At 45.1% G+C, this 21,099-nt stretch overlaps 1 protein-coding gene across 1 annotated transcript in view; it reads left to right on the top strand.

Moving 5' to 3' along the window:
• Nucleotides 1-248: 248 nt before the first annotated feature.
• arhgef18b (rho/rac guanine nucleotide exchange factor (GEF) 18b) overlaps nucleotides 249-21,099 on the top strand; it is a 35,851-nt gene continuing 15,000 nt past the window's right edge. Inside the window, exons 1-21 of the mRNA XM_084011231.1 lie at nucleotides 249-397; nucleotides 3,793-3,947; nucleotides 4,134-4,717; nucleotides 4,873-5,038; nucleotides 5,473-5,599; nucleotides 5,704-5,758; nucleotides 6,668-6,742; nucleotides 7,144-7,252; nucleotides 7,611-7,818; nucleotides 15,146-15,213; nucleotides 15,820-15,865; nucleotides 17,137-17,314; nucleotides 17,929-18,035; nucleotides 18,632-18,772; nucleotides 18,917-19,167; nucleotides 19,283-19,408; nucleotides 19,499-19,616; nucleotides 19,719-19,973; nucleotides 20,189-20,265; nucleotides 20,389-20,567; nucleotides 20,736-20,809. Of these exons, the coding sequence (XP_083867357.1) occupies nucleotides 322-397; nucleotides 3,793-3,947; nucleotides 4,134-4,717; nucleotides 4,873-5,038; nucleotides 5,473-5,599; nucleotides 5,704-5,758; nucleotides 6,668-6,742; nucleotides 7,144-7,252; nucleotides 7,611-7,818; nucleotides 15,146-15,213; nucleotides 15,820-15,865; nucleotides 17,137-17,314; nucleotides 17,929-18,035; nucleotides 18,632-18,772; nucleotides 18,917-19,167; nucleotides 19,283-19,408; nucleotides 19,499-19,616; nucleotides 19,719-19,973; nucleotides 20,189-20,265; nucleotides 20,389-20,567; nucleotides 20,736-20,809 (3,175 nt within the window). The 5' untranslated portion in view covers nucleotides 249-321. The remainder of the gene's footprint in view (nucleotides 398-3,792; nucleotides 3,948-4,133; nucleotides 4,718-4,872; nucleotides 5,039-5,472; nucleotides 5,600-5,703; nucleotides 5,759-6,667; nucleotides 6,743-7,143; nucleotides 7,253-7,610; nucleotides 7,819-15,145; nucleotides 15,214-15,819; nucleotides 15,866-17,136; nucleotides 17,315-17,928; nucleotides 18,036-18,631; nucleotides 18,773-18,916; nucleotides 19,168-19,282; nucleotides 19,409-19,498; nucleotides 19,617-19,718; nucleotides 19,974-20,188; nucleotides 20,266-20,388; nucleotides 20,568-20,735; nucleotides 20,810-21,099) is intronic.

Genomic DNA, 21,099 nt, shown 5'->3' with positions numbered 1-21,099 from the left:
TGTTATTTTCTAACATTTCTTAGAGTTAAAGCCAAAAAAACAAGTGTTTATTACACTGTTTCATGTAGAAGTAACATTCCACGCCTCCTTTTCTCTTCCCACTTTTGTTTTTGCTTTCGTTGTTCCTTTTCTGTGTCCACCAGAGTCTTTAGGAGGTAATCCCCAACCAGCAGCTAGTCCTCGCTTCTCTCTCTCTCTCTTTTCTAGACACCCCTCCCTCCCTCCCCTCCCCTCCTGCCCTCCCCCTTCCTCTCGCTGGGTGCCACAGCTCCAGTGTGAGCGAGCTCCAGTGTCAGCTGGCCTCCCCACTGTGCTGTTCGTATGGCGGACTCTCCTCTGAACAACTCCTGGCCATCCTTCTCCAAACTCTGGATGAAGAGATGGTCCTTCAAGAGAGGTACCGAGCGTTACTATGTGGTTGCACGTTTTTTTGTTGGACACTGATTGGGTAGAACTGTAAAGTGAGAGGAGGGGGGGGGGGGGGGAGGTCGTGATGTGACCCCTGGAGGGGTAGAAGTGTCGGCGGATGTTTACCGTTTTGACTTTGGCTTGTGGTGAGTGACGGTTGCTGTGGATGTGACTTTCTAGAGTTTCATGTCTAACCCCAGTGGATTGTAGATGTGAGAATGCAGAGAGTCGATAAGCATCTATTATTGATTGTTCATTGTCAAACACCACCTGGAGTGCTTGTGGAGTTCACAGCCTGAATGATGATGGTGTGATTTTTACAGTTTTTCCTCGTGAATCAATGAAGAAAACCCGAGTTGACTGAAAACAAAGTGACAGTTTTATTCACGACTTCTGTTCCTCCTCCTCCTCTACAACGCAAAGAGATGGAATTATTACGTCTGTTCCCATGCTGTTCACTTCAGAGGAACATGACTATTCTATTTATCTTTTTTAGACATAAAGAAGCCGTGTAGGACGCTTCCATTTTGCTCCGGCGTCTGAGTGGCTCGGCGCTTTCAAACGGTAGTCGGACGAATTCCCTGATCAAAGGGGATCCGTGGGATGACAGTTGTTTTGATGTGAGCTCCGACCTCGGCTCTGTTTGCACACAACATCTGTCACACACACACACACACACACACACACACACACACACACACACTTGGCAGACTGTACACCAGGCTGAACGGTCACCGTGACATTCATCCAAACACTGTTTTCTTTTTAAGTATCGACTATATATTTATGTTAGATGAGTTACTAGTATGACTTTTATCTGGTCGTCTGTGGTTTTTGTAGCTGTCACAGTGTGTGTGTGTGTGTGTGTGTGTGTGTGTGTGTGTGTGTGTGTGTGTGTGTGCGTGTGCGTGTGTGATCAGAATGACCTTTACATAAAAAGGTGTCAATATCGGAAACGTATCTATAGACAATGCAGCGTTTCTAAATCCGTGTGCTTCCGTGACGGCGTCCTCATGGTCATTGTAAACCATCAACTGACCGTGTCATATGATGATGCCAGAGTTCCTCTTGTGATGATCGTGGTGTAGATTTTGCAAACACACGCGTGCCGTCGGCTTCGTGCTGAACATGCGCCCTCATTTCCCCCTTTGGCACATTCGATCAAACGTCTTCCTTTTTCAGGATGAACATCAAACACAAGCAGGGTCATTTTAAAATCTGCGTGATTTAAACGATATTTCTCATGAGGGATGCTGTATAAATGTACTTATTATGTAGAGTTACAGTATTTATGTAGATTTGAAGTTGGGGTTACTTTACTGGAATCGCTGTTTAATAAGATTCTAAACTGCATCACTGGAGTGTATTCATTATTTTAATAATTTACTTTATTAGATTTACTTGTTACTCTAACCCCAAAAAGTTATAAATTCAGTCAAATTGATTGATCGTGGGGACATTTGTCGAATCGATTTCACTTATATAGCCCAAAATCAAACATTAAATTTAAAGTGCAACATATAAAAACCCTGTTAATCAGAATAAGAAGAGAGAAAACATTCAATAGAGTAGGAAGAAGCTACCATTTAGAGGGAAGAGGAACGATATTAACCAGATATATACATGTCATATAAAGTACATGAAGTATTTTATTGAGTAAATATTAAGTGGTGAGCTGATAACGTCATTTGATTATTCATCAGTTGATCATCATTCGTTTTTTGAAGCAGACCAGCCTTTGTTGTGTGGAGCCGAACTGTGAGGAAAACAGCTGACGATGACAGTGACACTCACACACACACACACACACACACACACGCACACACACACACACACACACACACACACACACACACACACTCTGATGTTTCATCCTCGTGTGATGCATTAGTAGATATGAGAGGCCAACCATAAAAGGCTACAGCGGCACTATAAGACAGCATCAAGCAGCCGCTGCCGTGTCTGCCGGGGCGTCTGAGTTTACACTCCACACCAGAGGGATCCTGGACGCAAACAAAATCTCCCTCCCGGCGAGGGACACTGCCACCGCCGCGGCCCCCCGGGAGTGATTTAGTAATATAGAGAATAGATCTACGGTGCGTTTGGGTGTTTATGTGAGAGCATCGCTGGCTGTCACACTGAAGAGAGGAGGAGGAGGAGGAGGAGGAGGAGGAGGAGGAGGAGGAGGAGGGGGGGATGCTGGTTAGGAGAAGGACACGGTGTGTGTTTGATCTCACTGCACAATACATGAGGTGGAGGACACACACACACACACACACACACACACACACACACACAGGGATACTCTAATTCAAACAATCACAAGGTAAAAATCCAATCTATGAAGTTCGATATTAACGACATATGAAATCACAGTTAAAGGGTTATTCCACACAGCATTTTATCATCTTTTTAGACGGTAAATTTGTGTTCAGTCTCACGGCTCTTGCTGTTTTTGCAAAATAATGTGACTCCACTGTAGCTTACCTGCTGTTAGCAACAAAGTGGAGCACTTAGCAGCTAAAAAACAACAAAATACACCTCTCTGGAGTTGGTGAGGCCCAAACCAGAGCTTAAAGTGGACGTGAATGCTAATGCTAATGTCGTTCCGTGTCTGTTGGACGTGTAAAACAAAAGGAGGAACTTAATGAGATTCTCTAACATGATTGTGTTTATGTTTTATAGTCCAGAGAGTCAGCGTCTCTCTTAGAAACGAGGAATAATGTATTGAAGGAGGATTGCGTCGGTGCTGCTGGAGCCAGGCGGGCTTAGGGGTAAAGGGGTTTCGGGTTCACGGGAGGCGTTCCCTTATGAAAGGAGTCTTATGTAACCTGTCGTGGCTGCGGCTCTCCCCTCCTCAGATGGGCATGGTGGGGCTGAAACCCTCACACGCCTTAACGGACGCCTGAGACACCACGAGACCTTTGTTTTTCACAACCCACCACGTCAGAGATGTCACAGTGGCACCTTCACCTCAGATATGTGACACCAAACTCCACACACGCCTCTCTGCTGTACATTTTTACAACGTGTACTTACTTTTCAAGTATTAACCACAGGCAGGCAGGGAATAATCTCTGCACCGCCGACATGGAGACTGAGCAGTCTGCAGTAATGGCGGTGGTTTGTGGCATCATGTGAATCCAGGAATCTGTTTATGCAATGGAAATGTAAAGGAGCTTTTCGGTGAGAGGGCGGAGCAACGGAGCCTTCCCTCCGTCGTACATGAGATCGCTGAACTTGATTACACAGGTGTTTTGCAGCTGCTGAAACCAGCCACATCCGCCTTCCTCTGTCTTCCTTTTTCTTCCTCACCTCATGTTGAAGTTGTTGAATTTAAGGGAAATGTTAAAACTCACAAACATCACGTCCGTTACCTTGCAGCATCGGAGTGCAAGCCCTGTAGTCAGCCCTGTGGTTCTTCCGGTGTCCAGCTCGGAGTCCAGCCTCCTGGTCCCAGCGGGACGGGATCCTCCTCCTCACTGTCCCCCGCCTCTATCGCTGAGGATGTCTTCTTTGGTGGCGCCGATAAAGACCAGGTAAGACCCTTTAGTCTGGATTTGCATAATTTTTCTTTCGTTTTCTTCCTTTTTTGTAGCCATAGCAGCCTGGCTGTAGGGATGCAATTGGGGCAATCGGGATTGTCCTACCCATATTCTTCACCATTAATTGCGGCTAAACGCTTCATCTTTCTGCCTCCCTCTTCTCCCTCGCTGTTTTTGCAGGATGCATGTTCAGTCGTCAGCGACTACGACTGCCCCTGTGCGGAGGTGAGCGGCAGTGTGGAGGACCTGCTGAGCCTCAGCCCTTCTCTCAGAGACTCTGAGTTCTTTAAAGACCTGGAGGGAGGGATACCGTCTACAGGACCCACAGCCCCGGAGAGCGAAACCCACACTGTTGGCCTCCGGGTGTCCCTGAACAACCAGCCTGCACTCACTTCTTTGAGCACGCTCTCCACTCAGGTCAATGCACCACCTTCCCACAACTACATGCACCCTACAGAGGAACTCCATCCAAACTTCGTGGTCACCCAGCTGAGTCCGGAGTTGCTGCCAGGTTGCATCGTCGACAGCGGCGACTCCTCGTGCCCCGCCGTAGGGCTTAGCTTCACAATTAATCTGAATGGACTGTTGGGATCGATGGAAACAGCGAAGGGAATAACGGGACCGGAGGAAGAAAAGGAGCAATGCAGTGTGGATTTGGACGGGGAGACGGACCTGGACAGCTTTCCTATTCTGGTCCGATCCATGTCAACGTCTCGGAGACACAGCTGGGGTGTCCCCTTGTCCCCCATCACCCAGGGGAGGAGGTAAGACGGGTGGATGGGGGTCAAGGATGGAAAGGAGAAATCAGATATATGTACATAAGAAATACAACACTGAGAAACGACACAAACATTTTTTGTTTAATGGATACATTTGGCTGCCTGTGTGTGTGTGTGTGTGTGTGTGTGTGTGCTGCCAGACTGAGTCTGGACACCACGGCCATGGACAGCGACGGAGAGAGGGAGGATGACGATGAGGCGGTAGAGAAAGGTTTCTTCCTGTCCCCCCAGCAGGATCCCTACAGCTGCTTAGCAGACGGCTCCCAGCTGAGGGCCCCCTGTCCCAGAGCCAGAGTCACCAGCATGGTAATAAAGCACAGCGACACCTTATACAAGTTGACAAGGACGACTCCAGCTCCAAACATGTCGGTTTCCACTGAAACGTTTAAAAAAAGCTCACAAACGATGAACCAAATAAATGTTGTTTTCAGCCGGATAATAGAAAGGTGTTCTTGTCAGGATTGACTCTAAATTCATGGTGATGAATGTCACCTAGAGCAGCAGTGTGGTTGGAGATGATATAGATTGGGTGGCACGTGGCTGTGGTGAGGTGGTTTAGCACTCACAGCATGAGGGGCCCGGCTTGGAACTGGGTCGTTCCCGGGTTCTCCGGCTTCCTCCCACAGTCCAAAGACATGCGGCTTAATTGATGACTCTTAATCGCCCATGAGGGTGAATATTGAGGAGTGGAGGAGTGAAAAAAAAGTGATGTACAAGTGTTTATTCTCCGATGCTTTCAGGCCTGCGGTGTTCCCGGCAGGCATCTGTATTCCCGCTCCGACATCCTCGCCACGGACGAGTGTTCGCGTGCCGCACACATCTCCCGCGTCGTGCAGACGTCCAAGCAGGCGGCGAGGGCGGCAGGAGGTGTGGCTGAAACTCTACACGTAGACTACATATTTAGTTGAGGTGTTTTTTGCACTCAGTGGGCAGGTTGCATTCATCGTATTTGACCTCTTTATCTCCTGCAGCAGAGGAGTTCGACCCCGAAGAAAACCTCCATTCTACCGAAGGGCAAAGCCACATGTGAGTCCACACACACCACCTGCGTCTGCAGAGTGGCACTCTATGACTCACAATACGTGGTGGGATATCTGTTTTCCTTTCAGCGGATGCTTCAGATGACTGGTTTAATGACGCTTGAAGGAACTAAACACATACCCCGTCTAGCTTGATTCACAGGAGGCTACGCGTGTCCCGTAAATGATACCTGCAGCGTTTAAATCGTCCGGTACAATAGTTCACATACTGTTCCCTGCTTGTAAATTGTTATAGTCTGGTACTCCCTCATAACGAGGGGCTTCCCCCATTCCCTCCTGACATTTCTGCTCCATGTCATATGTCTGCAACCTCCTCCCACAGTCCTCTCTCCCAGCTCCTTAGATGGCCCCTTAGTGTTTGTGTGTGTGTCTAGTGTACGTGTCCTCTGGTAATTGTGTGGACGTGGTAGACAAGGGAGGATTCTTCTGTAAATCACGGTTTGACACCCAGCTCCCAGCGGTCTGGTCCGCTCCCCCCCCCCCCCCCCCCCCACTCAGCCTCAGTGTCTTGTTTGTCTTAGGCTGATGGTACTGAAAGTTCTGCAGGAGCTAAAGCTGTACCATGGGTGAGTAAACAGGGGAGGGAGGTCTGCTAGCAGCAGAGCCAGATTGTGTCCAGGGGTGGAGCACTGCACTGTGTGTGTGTGTGTGTGTTTTTGCATGTGCTTGTTTGGGCGCTGATACAGTACAGCATTTTCTTTAATTTCACAAAAGCATCGGTTGGCATTGAGCTCCCCTGACTATGAAACCCAGTTGAGTGAGAGACACACATCACTTCATAATGCACCGCTGGCTGAACCACAGTTCTCAGATTGTCTCCTCACTTGTTTTTAGAGTCTCTCGTGGTTCTGTAGGTTTCATATTAATAAGACTGAAACCTTCGCATCGTCCGCAGAGCCAAGCACAGGAGCAACAGATCAGACAGCAAAGTTGCAGGAAATGTCACCTGGTACGAGTTCCTCTCTAATGAGTAAGTGCCCGTCAGCGTTCACGTAACGTAACACACTCAATGTCATTACATTTTCACATTTATGGATGAAAAATATGTCCACAAAATGACTCGCTCAATACTTGGTTGCTTGTTTATTTGCACAGAGGTGTTTAATTGACCATCTATGGGCCAACGGGGTATGATCAAACTATTATAACATAAAATAATAACATTATGATATATTTCATATAACATGTGCAAAACAAAAAAACTCCTTATTTGGACATAAGCTTTTGAACGAGTCTCAAATTTATAGTTTATTATATATTAACTATTTTCAACAAATATGTGTTTGAGATTGAATTCTGTCAGATTCTGTTTCTCCATGTTTATATTTCTTTGAGTTTTTGACGTGTTTTTCAATTTCTGCTGCTTTTAAGCAACGAAGAAGAGGAGGATCGCACCGAGAAGGTGGAGAAAGGCACCAAGGTGAAGAGGACTCTCAGCTCTCTGAGGAACAGGGTGACTGGCTCCTTCAACAAAGATAAGGTAAACCAATACCACACACACACACACGCACACACACACACACACACACACACACACACACACACACATGGCACATGATGTCATTTTGCAATATGCAACGGTACAAACAGCAGTAAGATACTGTATGTGGCAGAACGAACATCACAGAAAAAAAAAAGATCAACCCCGGAGGTGTGAACATGTTGCTGCACACACAAGTCACTAATCTACTTACACAAACCCTGTTACATATCCTGCCTCTGACACCGTTATGCAATGTCACACCCAGCCGTGCAGAGTGTGCCACAGTGAGAGAGGAACACACACATTTGCATGTAAAAAAACCAACCTCCTGTTTGCTCTATTTGTTCTTCTGCAGGGTAAGAACCGAGAAAAAGAGCAGCAGAAAGAGAGGGACAAGGAGGCCAGGGAGAAAGTGTGTGGCAGCAGCAGCAGCAGCAGTAACAGCAGTGGCAGCAGCAGACGCTGCAATGGGCATTATTTGTTGCCAGGCTCTTTCTCCAGCTGCGCCACCTGCTCGCTGTGCAGCAAGACCCTGCAGAGAAAGCATGGCCTGCAGTGTATGAGTGAGTAACACACCGCCACAGGTGCACCCACGCTTGTTCTCAGCCTCACACACACACACACACCTGCACCTGTTCACGCCCCCACACTGTACCGCACGCTGCCGTCGGAGCACGCGAGCACACGTGCAAGCACACGGAGCCAAACCCCTGCACACAAACACACAATCACACACAGTCGTAATGACTCATAAAACACTCCCGAGTCAGGAAATGCTCTTTTTAGACACAGATTATTTCTGACCTCGTGTGATTTTAACACTTGTTGACACGTTTGTTATGTGGCAGATCACAGCGTTATAAACACACGGCATAAAGATAGCGACTTCGTCTTCACAGCTGTGAAAGTGATAATCACAGAACATTCATCGTGTTTAACTGGGGCTTTTCTCTTTGCATGTTTCTGTCAAAATCAAAAGATGGCGTTCCCTTTCAGTTCCTCTTTTAAGAAAGCATTTAAAACTCTGAAGTGTTGCGCATGCAAACACTGTTTCGTTACTCCTGGTTTTGCACAACCTCGGCTCACTTGTTTGGATGTGCCGTCTGATGTATTAGCGCCATCGTCAGACATACTGTTTATGTGAATGTGGAGCATGCTTTAACTTGAGACATTCTTCACGTGTCCTGTGTGTTTTGTGTGTTGGCTTGCTTTGTCTGGACCCACCACAGCTTTGAGCGTCCGTCCGTGGGGATAGACCTTATGCCACTTTGCAACCTGCAGGTCAGCTGATCAGCCTGCAGCACCCTAATGGAAGACACGTTAAAGTGTTTGTTAGAACAGTACAGAGGAAAAACAATGATGCAAGGAACTTATTAATGAAATCATCAAAATATTTCATAGTGGACAAATGGGTAAAATAGGTAGAAAAAGTGATTGTTGTGTATGACAATTCTTAAACCAACATTTGGTAATAGATCCATTGTATAAGGTTGTGAAACTGCAATTTGATTTTTAAAAATCAGCAAAAATGTAAAAAATAAATGGCAAGGATGAGTGGAGATTAATTTAATAGATTTGAAACATGTAATTGCACCTAATCCAGAATAGGTAAAAGTAGCACTTCAAAGATTTTAATACTCACTATGCAGAAATACAATATATTTTTTTTAACTTAAATATATGATACATCATATACATAATTTGAATATTATTATATGTGCAGTAACAAGTGACAGCATTTTGACGTTGTCGATCATGTCAGATAAATTCTGTTATCTATAACAAAGCATCATGATGAGATGTTGGGGAATAACTACAAACTGCAGCGGTTAGATGAGCGGAGTAAATGGCTAAAAAATGTAGTGTCAGCATAAAGTGACCATAAAAGTGTTACTATTATAGTCCCACAGGATATTTTTATTTTTATTAATGTATCTGCTGACATTACTGTGATTCTTCTCGTAAGTCACGTGATCAGTTGGAGAATTTCACATCACCAAATGGAAAAAAATAATAAGGAAACAGAACTGTCCTAAATGTTGGTGCCATTTCAGTGTTTTTGGGGAACTGGGCTATTTACAGTAGTGCAAGGAGATGGAGAATTAATTGTTAATCAGTCTGTGTGACCACGTTATTATTTCATAGCTGCAACAACCTAATAAGTTTCCTCACTTCTTCTGTTCTGTAGGAGACTGAGGCCATAATATGTCCAGCGCATGTATAAAGCAGTCTGGCAGGAAGGGATTATAATGTATGATTGTTTTCAACAGTTTGCTTATTAAACAAGAATTGTTCTGGGAAATTTCACAAGGCACATGGGGGGGCACCACACACACACACACACACACACACACACACACACACACACACACGCACACACACACACACACACGCACACACACACACACACTGCACTGCTTTTTTTTAGACAATAACCAGAAACCAATAGCACTATCTACTTTCCCTCTGAGACAAGGAATCCATCAAGCATCGCCTGTTGATAAATGTACAATCCTAGTTGTGTTTGTTAGTACACACGCGCACACACACGCGCGCGCGCACAGGCGTGAGAAAACAAGTGAGTGTCCCTTTAATTTGAACCAAGCCCCTGTGGGGATTCAGCCGAGAATCAGCCTGTGGAATGCGTCGTTTGTATGCCAGAGATTGTTCCCAGTGAGAGTTGGACACACACAAAAACTGGACAAAACCAAGAATGCGAGATACTTGTTGCGGCTGATCTGAATGGCCGAACTCATTTATCCACCTTACTGGCGGACTACGTTCGCTCCTGGGCGCCACTGGTCCAGATAAACCCGGGTCCTGCTTGGAACGGTAAGAGGCGGCTACTGTAGCGATGATCTCAAAGCGGGATCAGGTGGATCACTCCCGTTGTTTCGCTCAATGGACTTTCCGGGCATCCTGGCCGCTAGCTAGCCAGCTATAATGCTAATCAAAACCACCTACACGCTTTTTTTTTTGCTGTTATGTCGGGGTTGAGTCGATGTGTTATAAACGGGAACCCAGTCCTTAAGTGTCCTCTGTGTTTTAAATGTATCACAAACTGGCCCACATTAAACCCCCAGTCACTCCTAACGGTTAGCTAGCTATTAGCCACTTAATGCTAGCGCGCTAGCCTGCCTACAACCGCTTCTATTTGAAAAACAAGGTTAGTTGGGTAAGCTGTTAGCTTCGATTAGCTTAAAGTGATAACTTTACGACATTGTTTGTATGTAGTGCTGGGAGTGTTGCACAACTTCAGCTTCAGTTTCACTTTAGCATGATGTGGCTTTTTTTTTTCTTTTAGAAGTTTGTCTGCACGGAGCTCAACAGGTGATTGCTAGCTTACGTTAGCTTGCAAGATAACTTTACTGTTATCCCCCCTCCGACGTTAGCTGTTTACTAGCCTGCTTTTTATTTACGGGTACATCTAAGAAGTTTTACAGTTGGGTCGCTTTGTGTTATTCGAAGCTGTGTAGGTTATAACTGTCTCTTTGTTTTTATTCTACCCCCCACCACCTCCCCGTTATAGTCGGCTCAGACTCGGGCAGCTAACTTGGCTCGCTGTTATAGAACTCCACCATCCTCGATGTGTTAAATGACTATTATGCTCGCTTTTCTTACTCTTCCGCGTCTCTGTTCCTACTAAGCTTTCCTCTCTGACTGGGTCACATGGTGCTAATTGTGCTTGGCAGGTCTGCCGGTGCATAACAGCCCACTCTACTGACTCTGGGTCTCACCCATCTCACCCTGTTAGCGCACCACTTCTCCATGCATCACTGCTCCCTGCCCTCCAGCATGCCTGACTCTGGCTGCCTGCCGTTCACCAGATTTAAAAATCTTGACTGTTTCCTCGGAGTACTTCTCGCTGGATTTTCACATCTAAACTGTTGGAAGTGTATGGCATTAGTTTATATCTAGATGCACTTAATCTTCCAGCTATTATCTGTATTCAACTGGTGTTTAATGGTGATCGTGATCCTTCCTATTTGGGTCGAGAAATGTGACCAGGGAGATGTTTTTGCTCCACCGAGTAAACAGCTCCCCAAGCCCCTGTTCCTCCTGTTTCACAGGATGATGTCATGGGTTGGCTGTGCTGCTGCAGGGTTTGCAAGTGTCGGTGTTTTTGTCTCTATTGTCAAAGGGAATTAAAGAGTAACATCTTACATACACGAGAATCAGGTGATGTCAGTTTTTGGTGTGTAATAAGTAAGTAATACCTTTTGAAAATGGCTGCTGTGAAACCCTTTTTCATTATTTGTAGTGGCAGGGTGTTCAGAGGTTTTAACACTAGCAAAAGAATGAGTTTGACCTACATGTACGCCCTCAACATAACCATATTTTAATACATGCATGACAGGTACACTGTTTTTTTTTTCAGAATGTTCCAAATTTAAAAAACCAAAACCAAACCAGAAAGAACACACAGGAAGTATTGTTTGACCTTCTTCTTGCATTTAAAGGTCGATGTCTGGCTGCTTGTTCAACAATGCAGGTAGATAGTCAGTGACCGGTGCCAATAGGACGTTTTACAAACTATTGTTATTGGTGGAACTGGGCTCTGACAGTCGCTGCACAGACACCATTGGCACAGCCATCGATGCCCGGGGCTCATGTAATGGTGATACCCGTGGAGAGGTTTTGAAAACATTGTGGTTCTATGTAAAAATCTGTGGAGCTAACATAAGCAGAGTATACGCTTGCAACTGGAGGTATACTGAGTGTAGAGACATGCTGCTCTTTGCTTTTTAATGATTGGAATAGTTGATGACATAAAGGATCTCTACAGATCGACCTTTTAGTTAAAGATTAAAATCCTTTTAGTTTAACCCCAAACAGCTGCTCTATCTCTCTTGCCAAATACATCATACTCAAATTGACAAAAGCAGTAATTTTTCAGTGTCGTAAAACAGGAATTAAGAGTTTCTTTTTTACCAAATCAGAGTTAGTGTTTGTTTGAACACTGAAACGACAAACCAAGATGGGGTTTTGTGAGTTTTATTTTGTTTCTGTCAACTTTGAATTAAGTGTCTCTGGTTAAACAAAAAATATTTAGCTCTTTAACAAAAAGGTCCGTGTCTGTAGGTTATTTTTCATAACAATATGAACCTGTCAGTGGCAAGAACAAGCACTACTATGTGGTGGATCACACTGTGCTCTGGAATATTAGTTTTTCCTCTTTTCTTTGACCTTTTTTTGGCTCCTGTGTCAGTTCCTTCAAACACATTGTAGACCTTACCATCTGCTTTGAAACAGCTTTTTGTTTTTCCCAAAAAGCAGATAATATATCTTCAAGGAGGAGTTTATGAGTTAATGTTTCGTTGGAAGAAACCCAGCCTTCGTTATCAGGTGCTCTGCTGTTACCAGTCACTCTTTTCCCCCCGGTGAGATAACATGAAGCCAAACATTCTCTCTTCAGAGGAAGAGTTGTAGCACATGTGCTTCATAACCTGGTTCTGATATTTTATTTCCATCTTTCTGTTGGTTTGCTGGCTTCGTTTTCCACCCAGGGTAAGCCAAAGGAAATGCTGCTGTCTTATCTCCCTGGAGATGACAGTTGTGACCATATCTAGTTCATTGAGTGACTCACTGAACTGTGTGCCGTACACCACAAATGTGCTTCCAGGGTGGTTACCAGTCAGCAGATGTTGGGTGTGGCGATGGTTTTGATGGAGGGGGGCTGAGTGTCTCGTGGATCCGCTGCAAACCACAGACGGGCTCACGTTGCTCAAGAGTGGCAGGGCAAGTCGACACTCACCTGCTGCGTCCACCTCATGATGTTAACCACTACGACAGTAGAGACGGACATGTGCTGTTTATACTTTGCTTTGGTGTTCGTGACTCATTTTCTTTTTGCTGTTGCCAAGCTGATACGCTTGATATTATCAGCACACCAAAAACAAAGTGTTCTTGCTTATCTTTGGATCATTTTTACTTAATTTAAGCAACAAATCTTTCAAACAGAAATTGTTTTTTGCAACGATATGGCTTTTATGTTTTATCTCTTCCTGCTTTCCCCAGCCTTGCCCAGTCAGTATTAAGGCTTTGCTGAAGATGCACCACTGGCTTGATAGACTTCATTAGACATTGAAGGCTTGCTGTGCGTATTTGTGTGAAAGATCCAGGCTGACAGAGAGACTGTAATTTTTGCATATTAGTTAGAGCAAGGAAGGAAATGATCAGAGTCTGGCTGCTTGACTGCTGATGCGTTTGTTGGCTGACTGAGTTCTTCGCCCGTATCCTCCATCCAAAGATGATGATGAAGATAATAACCGATCTTTTACTCAGACCTGGAAATCTGAACGATATCCGACAAGGACTCTCTGATCTGACGCAATCATTCCTGAAGGTGGTGGTCAGTATTTTGGGCTTTTGGTCAAACGATGCCCTTCTCTGTGTCTACATTGGTATTCTGTGGGCTTGCTCTCATAAAACGCAGTGGTTCAGTCCTGCTGGAGCCAACTCAAAGAGGGACACACAGCGCTGCTGATGGAGATTATTCAAAAGCCAGTTTCTGTTTTCTTTTCCTTCAGCTCGGCCAGCAATTGTTCATTTATTACCATCCGGGGGGGGGAGGGTTAGAGATTATGAATGAAGTCAAATAATAGAGTAAAAGTGGTCGGGGCTGGATCTTAAAAGGAAACAAATTATACTAACACGAATATCAAGGTCTCACATTATATATACACCTATTCTTCTTTATTCCTACTCACATTTTATTGTCTTGTCTCTATTGTACCGGCACACATAGAGGCCTTTGCTATGGGCTTTACAGTAGCTAGTGGAAGTTGCTAGTATGGGTCATGTTTAAACTGTGTTCACAGGAGTGTCGCCTTTGTCAACAATACAAACAATCACCATACAGCCTCAGGCCCTGTGTTATCACGGCACAAGAATGAGGAAATAATTAACAACTGCTAACCTAAACCTAAACCAAAAATAATGACAATATTTATGATTTTTTCTTCTAATTTTAATGTCTGATTTTTCCAGTATTGAGTGACCAGCATGGTGCGGACAGCTGAAGTGTGCTATGCACTAAAAGCTGTGTTATATCAGACCGTTAAACTCACCAACCGATCAGCCTCTATACAGAGAGGCAGCTCTTGCTGTGTATGTGTATATGTATATCTTCCTCTGTATGTTTTTGTACTGAGGCCATGTGTTTCTCCTCCATGTCAGCGTGGCTTCACCTGGCAGGGTGGGGATTAGACTTTGCATAGTGATAACTTATTTGTTTGGCCAGCCTCGTCCCTCAGGAAAGGCTCCTGTTGCTTATCTTATACAGTATGTAGTCGGACTGAAAGATTGACTGTTTTGTCTTTCCAGTAATTGCGTAGAGCGGGGGGGGGGGGGGGGGGACTTAATGCCTCTTCCGTGTGTTTTTTCCAAAACATCTTTGATTTCTGCAGAGATACAATCAGCAGCTTTGTTTTCCATACAGGGAGGAAAGTGAGCAAAAAGAGAAACCTATTACTGAGATAAAGGGAGTTCCTCCTGGCCTGGTTACTGTGCCACTTTTGTATTTTTGTACGTGTAAACAAACAGAAGCTGTGGAGCTACTGCTACTGCTGCAGCTGCACTGCTCTCATGGAGCCAGAAGTTATTCTTTGACTTGAGAGGAATACTATGTCTGCAATCAAATAGAGGACTTTGAGATTGTTGATGGCATCAGCTACAAAAAGCCTTCAGCACCATCGCAGTGCTTTGTTTGAGTTGTAGCCTTTTTACTTTTAACACCGTCTTCGGGGAGCTGTCGGACGGGTTTTTTGGAAATTTCAAACTTAGTTTACCGTTTTTGTTTTTTTCCCATCCATATACAGAACCAGAAGCCCATCCACTGTACTGTGTACTGTAACACTTACTCTGTGTTCCTGTCTGGCTGTTTTTCAGATTGTGCTGTGAACGTTCACAAGAGCTGCAAGTCTCTGCTGGGTGAGTGCACCAGCAACAGGAATAAGGTAAACACTGCACTGGAGCATCGAGGGGGGAAAAGGGGGAAAGGCTAGTCAACGATGAAGTCACCATCGTACAGGGGTCTCCAGACCTTTTCTATCTGGCAGCTAACTTGTTTTACTTTGTTTTACACTGACAGTGTTGGTCATTTTCAATTCACCTTGTAATAGTAAATGACAATTCTGACGAGAGTATGCTACATTGTGAAATAGAAATTCGTCCAGCGTCACTGAATAAGAGATTTCCAAGCTTTTCTGCGACACATACCCGTACACTTCTTGTTTTTTTTACGTAGCCCATTTTGAGGTGGGGTATATGAGCTTCATTGTAACCCTCTATGTAGCAGCGAAGCCTCCACTTGTTGCTACTGCACCACCTCGACAGAGAAGCTAAGAACACTTTACGCATTTATGGCAACTCGACTGAAGATTACGTGCTTCTGTCCGCAGTTATAAATCTGCATGAGATGGACTTTGATTGTTAAATCGATTTGAGAGCTCTGCTCCCATAAAAGTACATTAAGAGCGTGCAATGTTTCGTCACTCAGCTGATAACAGTTTGAGAGAACGGCCTTGAAAGAATATGCTGTCTTCCTTATTTTCTCCACACAGAGAGATTCTCTACAAAGGAATTGCGCATCAGGATCTCCTAATCTTGGTAAGCAGAACTTGAATGTGCAGATGTATGCCTTGTGTAACGCGCTGACCACTGTAGCATTTGAAGTAAGGGGGGGTACATTGATGGATAACAATGTCCTGGGTCTCTGTGGTATGTCTGTATCTGCCTACACACTGAGCGTAGAGGAGGAGATTGGCTTCCAACAGACTGTAAGCAAAGGTGATAATTGGCCATTATCAACAACAGTCAGGTACTTTACCTCTGGTTCCGTTCTGGTCCAAACCCAGGATAGATTTAATAGTAATATACCATTGATACACCACGCATGGGCCGCCTCTCTGGGCCATTAGATCAATAATAATTGTTGCTATTTCTTAACATGTATCTTGTGTTTCTCTTGCGCTCAGAGTCACTGCATTTAATTATTATCTTGACAAACAAAATGAAGACAAATAAAATCTGACGTTTGGGGGAAAAAATCGATGAGCTTCCGAACAAAATAAACGTGCGGTGGGCTTCCTGTCATTATCGGGAAGCGGTCCATCAATTGTAACATTCAGCAGGTCCTGTTGCATGTGATTGAACCCACAGGAGACATGAGCGGCTGCAGCAGCAGCAGCTTTAGTTAATCTCCTGTAGCAGTTGTTGTTCTCCTCTGAACAGCTGGAGGCCTGTCAGCCACACCTGATTCCTCCTCTAGTCCTGTTCTGGTCAATCAGTGGCTCGTGCAGGGGGTCGGGAGAATCGGAAAATTCGAGAAGGAGAGAGATTGGACATCGTGGGCGGATCACATGTATATAAACCAGGCTCTACGTCGTCCTCTGCTTCTCCTGGTTTACAGCAGCGAAGGCTTAGAACTTTAGCATTTATACCTACTGATATTCCGACGGCTATTATTACAATTTACCTGGATTATTACAAATCTTTCTGCCACCGAGCCTAGATTGAGAAATTCCCAATGGAGGTGGCGGTTACCAAAGGCACAACCCAAACGACTGGGGCCTCCGTAAGTTGCTCCAGAATCGGCAGAACCTCCTCCTCTTCCTCGGCCTCATCGTGGGGTCATGTCGGCGTTCGAGTGTGGATGCACCGTGACCTGATCACCTGCAGATTCTTCCGACCCCTGCCTCGATCTTGGCTGAAAGAGTACTGGCATCGACTCGGACAGGAGTCGAACCGGCACACGCCGGCCTCTTTGTCCTCTGCTCCTCTTCGCTGGTCATCTTCACCTTTCTCTCCCTCCTCCCCTCGCTTCTCCCCGTCCTCCTCTCGTTTCTTCCGTTCACCCGTCTCTCGTCTTTCCTCCCCAGCACTAAAAGACCGGGAGCGTTCGGGCTTAGCCTCATCACAGGCCTTTGATGGCCACCCAGGTTATCTCAGCCCCCCAGGCATGACCGTTAGTCAGTGGGGATCTAGCACTCAGCCGACTGACACTCACACCAGCAGCTCCACCGCAGCCTTCAGCCTCCGTCACCACAACAGCTCAGGGTGAGTATCTCTGTCGACTTCTTCTTCACTGAAGTGGACAAGACTATATTATATATCTTTCTTGTAGTTACATATTGGAAATAAAAAATGACTGCTCCTGAATGACAGGATTCCTCTTTACCTGGTGTTTAAATACCGCTACTCTCAAATCTATGGTTCTGTAGATATTTCCAGGACCTGCTGTATGTTAATGCTGGATATTTTAAGACTTTTTGATGTTAGAATACTATTTTCTCTGTGCCATCGTAAGATGTGTATTTATAGTTGACATATCAAGGCACGCTGTCTTTTCTAATATAACTGCCTTAAGAAATTGAGTCTAGACTGATCTTAGAAGTGGACTGCATCAGGAAGAAAAATGTGTAACGAGATGGGAAGGCGATGGGAGAGAGAGAGGCAGAGGCATGGGGAAGGTAGCGTAGAAGACGGAGAGGAGGGAAGAAGGAAAGAAGGATGAAGCTACCTGGGTTTCTCTTCTGTGGTTAATTTTTCATCATCCTTACCGTGAAACTGTAAATGTTTGCCCCTACACTTATTGAGGATACCACAAATCAGTGGGATTAGGTTTGTCTCTGCATGTATGCTACCTTGGACCTGTGGTTGTCGTCCCTCAGATCCCTCCCTGGGGAGATGGATGAGACCGATGCTCTCCGCTCCAAACGCTGCAACGAAGACACCATTTCCCTCGCCCCCTCCACCACCGAGTCCATCATCGTCGAAGGTGAGTGGCCGAGGATTGGGTTACACATGGGATTTCAACACTTCCCACACTCTGTTTGAATGTAATGGTCATGGTGGTAGCTATACGTTTATTGTAAGATTTATGCATACGCCTGAGTGGGAGTGGTAGTTGTTTTTTTTTCTTTTTAATTCAGGGAGGAGTGTGTGTGGTGTGTGTTTTGTGGAGTCAGGGGTGACCACACCCTCATTAAGTTGTAGTGTGTGGGAGAGACACACAGGCTAGGCTCAAGTACTGACTCAGCAACATGTAGGATGGTATTTTACTCTCTAGTTTGACAGTGATTGACCCTTAATAAAAACATGTGCATACTTGAAACATTTGAGGCATTAAGCTGACTTTATTAATAGAAAGTCTTGGTCAGGCACACAAAGTGCAATCTTTTATGGGAGTGTAGACTAAAACAAAAATACAAAGAGATCTTGTCCCCCCCTTTTTTACTTTATCCACATCTATGAGATGTTCCCTATAACCTAATTGTGTGGAATTTCCCGCCATATTGGGAGTCAACATAGCATGTATTTTTTTGTGTTATAACACCACGATTTGTCATAGTTTTTGATGCCTCTGGTCCTCAGATGCTCACTATGCAGCAGTGCGGGCTGATCTGGAGTCCGATGCCCAGGACCTGGAGGCCGAGTCATGGAGTCTGGCAGTTGACCAGCAGTATGCCAAGAAGCACTCTAAAGAATCGGTGAAGAGGCAAGACGTGATTTATGGTAAGTGTAAATTCTTGGGTTGTGGTCGTACCTGTCCATGAGTCACCGTTCCTGTAGAAGCCACAAGAATACTTAATGCATATTTTTCCACATATGACCGTAAACAGACTGTGGTGTCATGGAGTTCCCCTTGTCATTGTACAGAGCTGATGCAGACAGAGATGCACCATGTGCGAACACTGAAGATCATGCTGCGGGTGTACGTCCGGGAGTTGAAGGAGAACCTCCAGATGGACTCGGGCAGGCTGGACTGTTTGTTCCCCCGTTTGGAAAACCTCCTCGAGCTTCACACGCATTTCCTGTCTCGTCTCAAAGAGCGGCAGAGAGAGAGCCTCGTCTCGCCCGGCGACAGGAATTACACTATCAACACAGTGGCAGACATTCTGATCGCACAGGTAGGGAGGAGATGTGTTTCATGTCAAAGAACACAAGCATGCGGTAAAAACACCGAGCACAGCACAGACTGCAAACGCAGAGCAGGAAGATGAAGGTTTTTTTTTTTTTCTCCAGTTCTCAGGTGAGATCGGAGAGAGGATGAAGGACAGCTATGGAGATTTCTGTAGTCACCACACGGAGGCCGTCAGCTACTACAAAGATCAGCTGCATAACAACAAAAAGTTCCAAAACATCATCCGGGTAAGATGCATTGGCCTTGTGATTTTTGTGATTTCATCCACATTGAAGTTAAGTGTCTAACGTTGGATCAAATGCCCTTTTTCTTCTCAGAAAATCAACAACCTGTCCATCGTGCGGAGGCTAGGAGTGACTGAATGTATTCTGTTGGTGACGCAGCGCATCACCAAGTACCCCGTACTGCTGGAGCGCATTGTGCAAAACACTGAAGGTCCAGTATTTCCTGCAAAAATAAATCCCACATGAAGCGACGACACCCATATATTACTGTGCTGTACCTATAAAGCCTTGTGTGTTTATTTTCTGTCTCTAGTGGGGACAGAGGAGCACGAGGATCTGACTCGGGCGCTGGGTCTGATCAAAGACACCATCGTTCGGGTTGACGCGTTGGTTAATCTCCACGAGAAGAACTCTCGACTCCGAGACATACACAACAAGATGGAGCCAAAGGCACTGGGGAAGATCAAAGATAGCCGGGTGTTCCGCAGGGAGGACCTGGCACAGGGCAGGAGACAGCTGCTGCACGAGGGCACCGTCAACTGGAAAGCTGCTTCTGGCAGACTCAAAGGTATCTATAGGGCACGATGAAACCAATTACAGAAAAGACAAATGCATGTTAATTTAAAGAATAAAACAAACCTATTCTGGTCCTTTTGCAAGGTTTTTAAATAAATTAACATTAAAAAAAGATATCCAAACATTTGAAATGTGTCTAGAATATCAGTTAGTGGCTCCTTTTTATAGGTGTTTTGGTGTTTTATTATTTTTCTTGGTCCTTTCCAGATATTATTGCAGTGCTCCTGTCAGATGTGTTGCTCTTGCTGCAAGAGAAGGATCAGAGATATGTGTTTGCTACAGTGGTGAGTGATTTATCCGTTCAGTCAGCATGGCGCTATATAACAAAAGCAATATGTGTATCAAAGAGGAATAATTGTGGTATGTGTGGGAGCAGAAAAATGAAAATTACATTGTTATCCACTCAGGACAACAAGCCGTCGGTGATCTCCCTTCAGAAGCTGATCGTCAGAGAAGTGGCCCACGAGGAGAAAGCCATGTTTCTTATCTGCGCCTCCTCCAATGAGCCAGAGATGTATGAGATCCACACCGCCTCCAAGGAGGAGCGAAACACATGGATGGCACACATACGGCAAACCGTTGAGAGGTAGCTGCATTTACACAGAGAGGAAACATCCCGCCATATGTTCCATTTATTTAAATGTGTGGAAAGTCTAAACAAATATGTAAATATGTAGATACGACTGAAATGTATGGGAGCCGTTGCTTCTTCGGTCTCCCCATCTGTAACGGCGTCTGTCTCGTCTCCTCTTAGTTGTCCTCATACAGAAGAGAGGCTGTTCAGTGAGGAGGAAGAGGCACGAGCCTTCAGGTTCAAGGAATTTCAAGGTAAGTCAAGTAGGCAGTGACATGAAGAAATCCCCTGGAAAATTCTGTAGTAGATGTGGGTGGCCACAAGGGGGTGCTAATGTATAATTTGACTTTTTCTCTTTAGTTTATTAAATTAAAATTGTAAGAAGTAGATTTACCTTTTTCTTTGAAACCCATCTCAGTATACTGAACTGAATTAGGACCGCAAAATATGTTTATACCCCACAAATATCTGTGTGTTGTAAGGGTTGCTGTGTAGATGCACAAGAAGTGAGCATATGACAAAACCTGCATACCTATCTTTTTTT

The sequence above is a fragment of the Eutrigla gurnardus genome, assembly GCF_963514095.1.
Source record: "Eutrigla gurnardus genome assembly, chromosome: 6".
In the NCBI taxonomy this organism is placed as follows: domain Eukaryota; kingdom Metazoa; phylum Chordata; class Actinopteri; order Perciformes; family Triglidae; genus Eutrigla; species Eutrigla gurnardus.
This window is presented reverse-complemented; position numbering and strand designations above follow the sequence as displayed.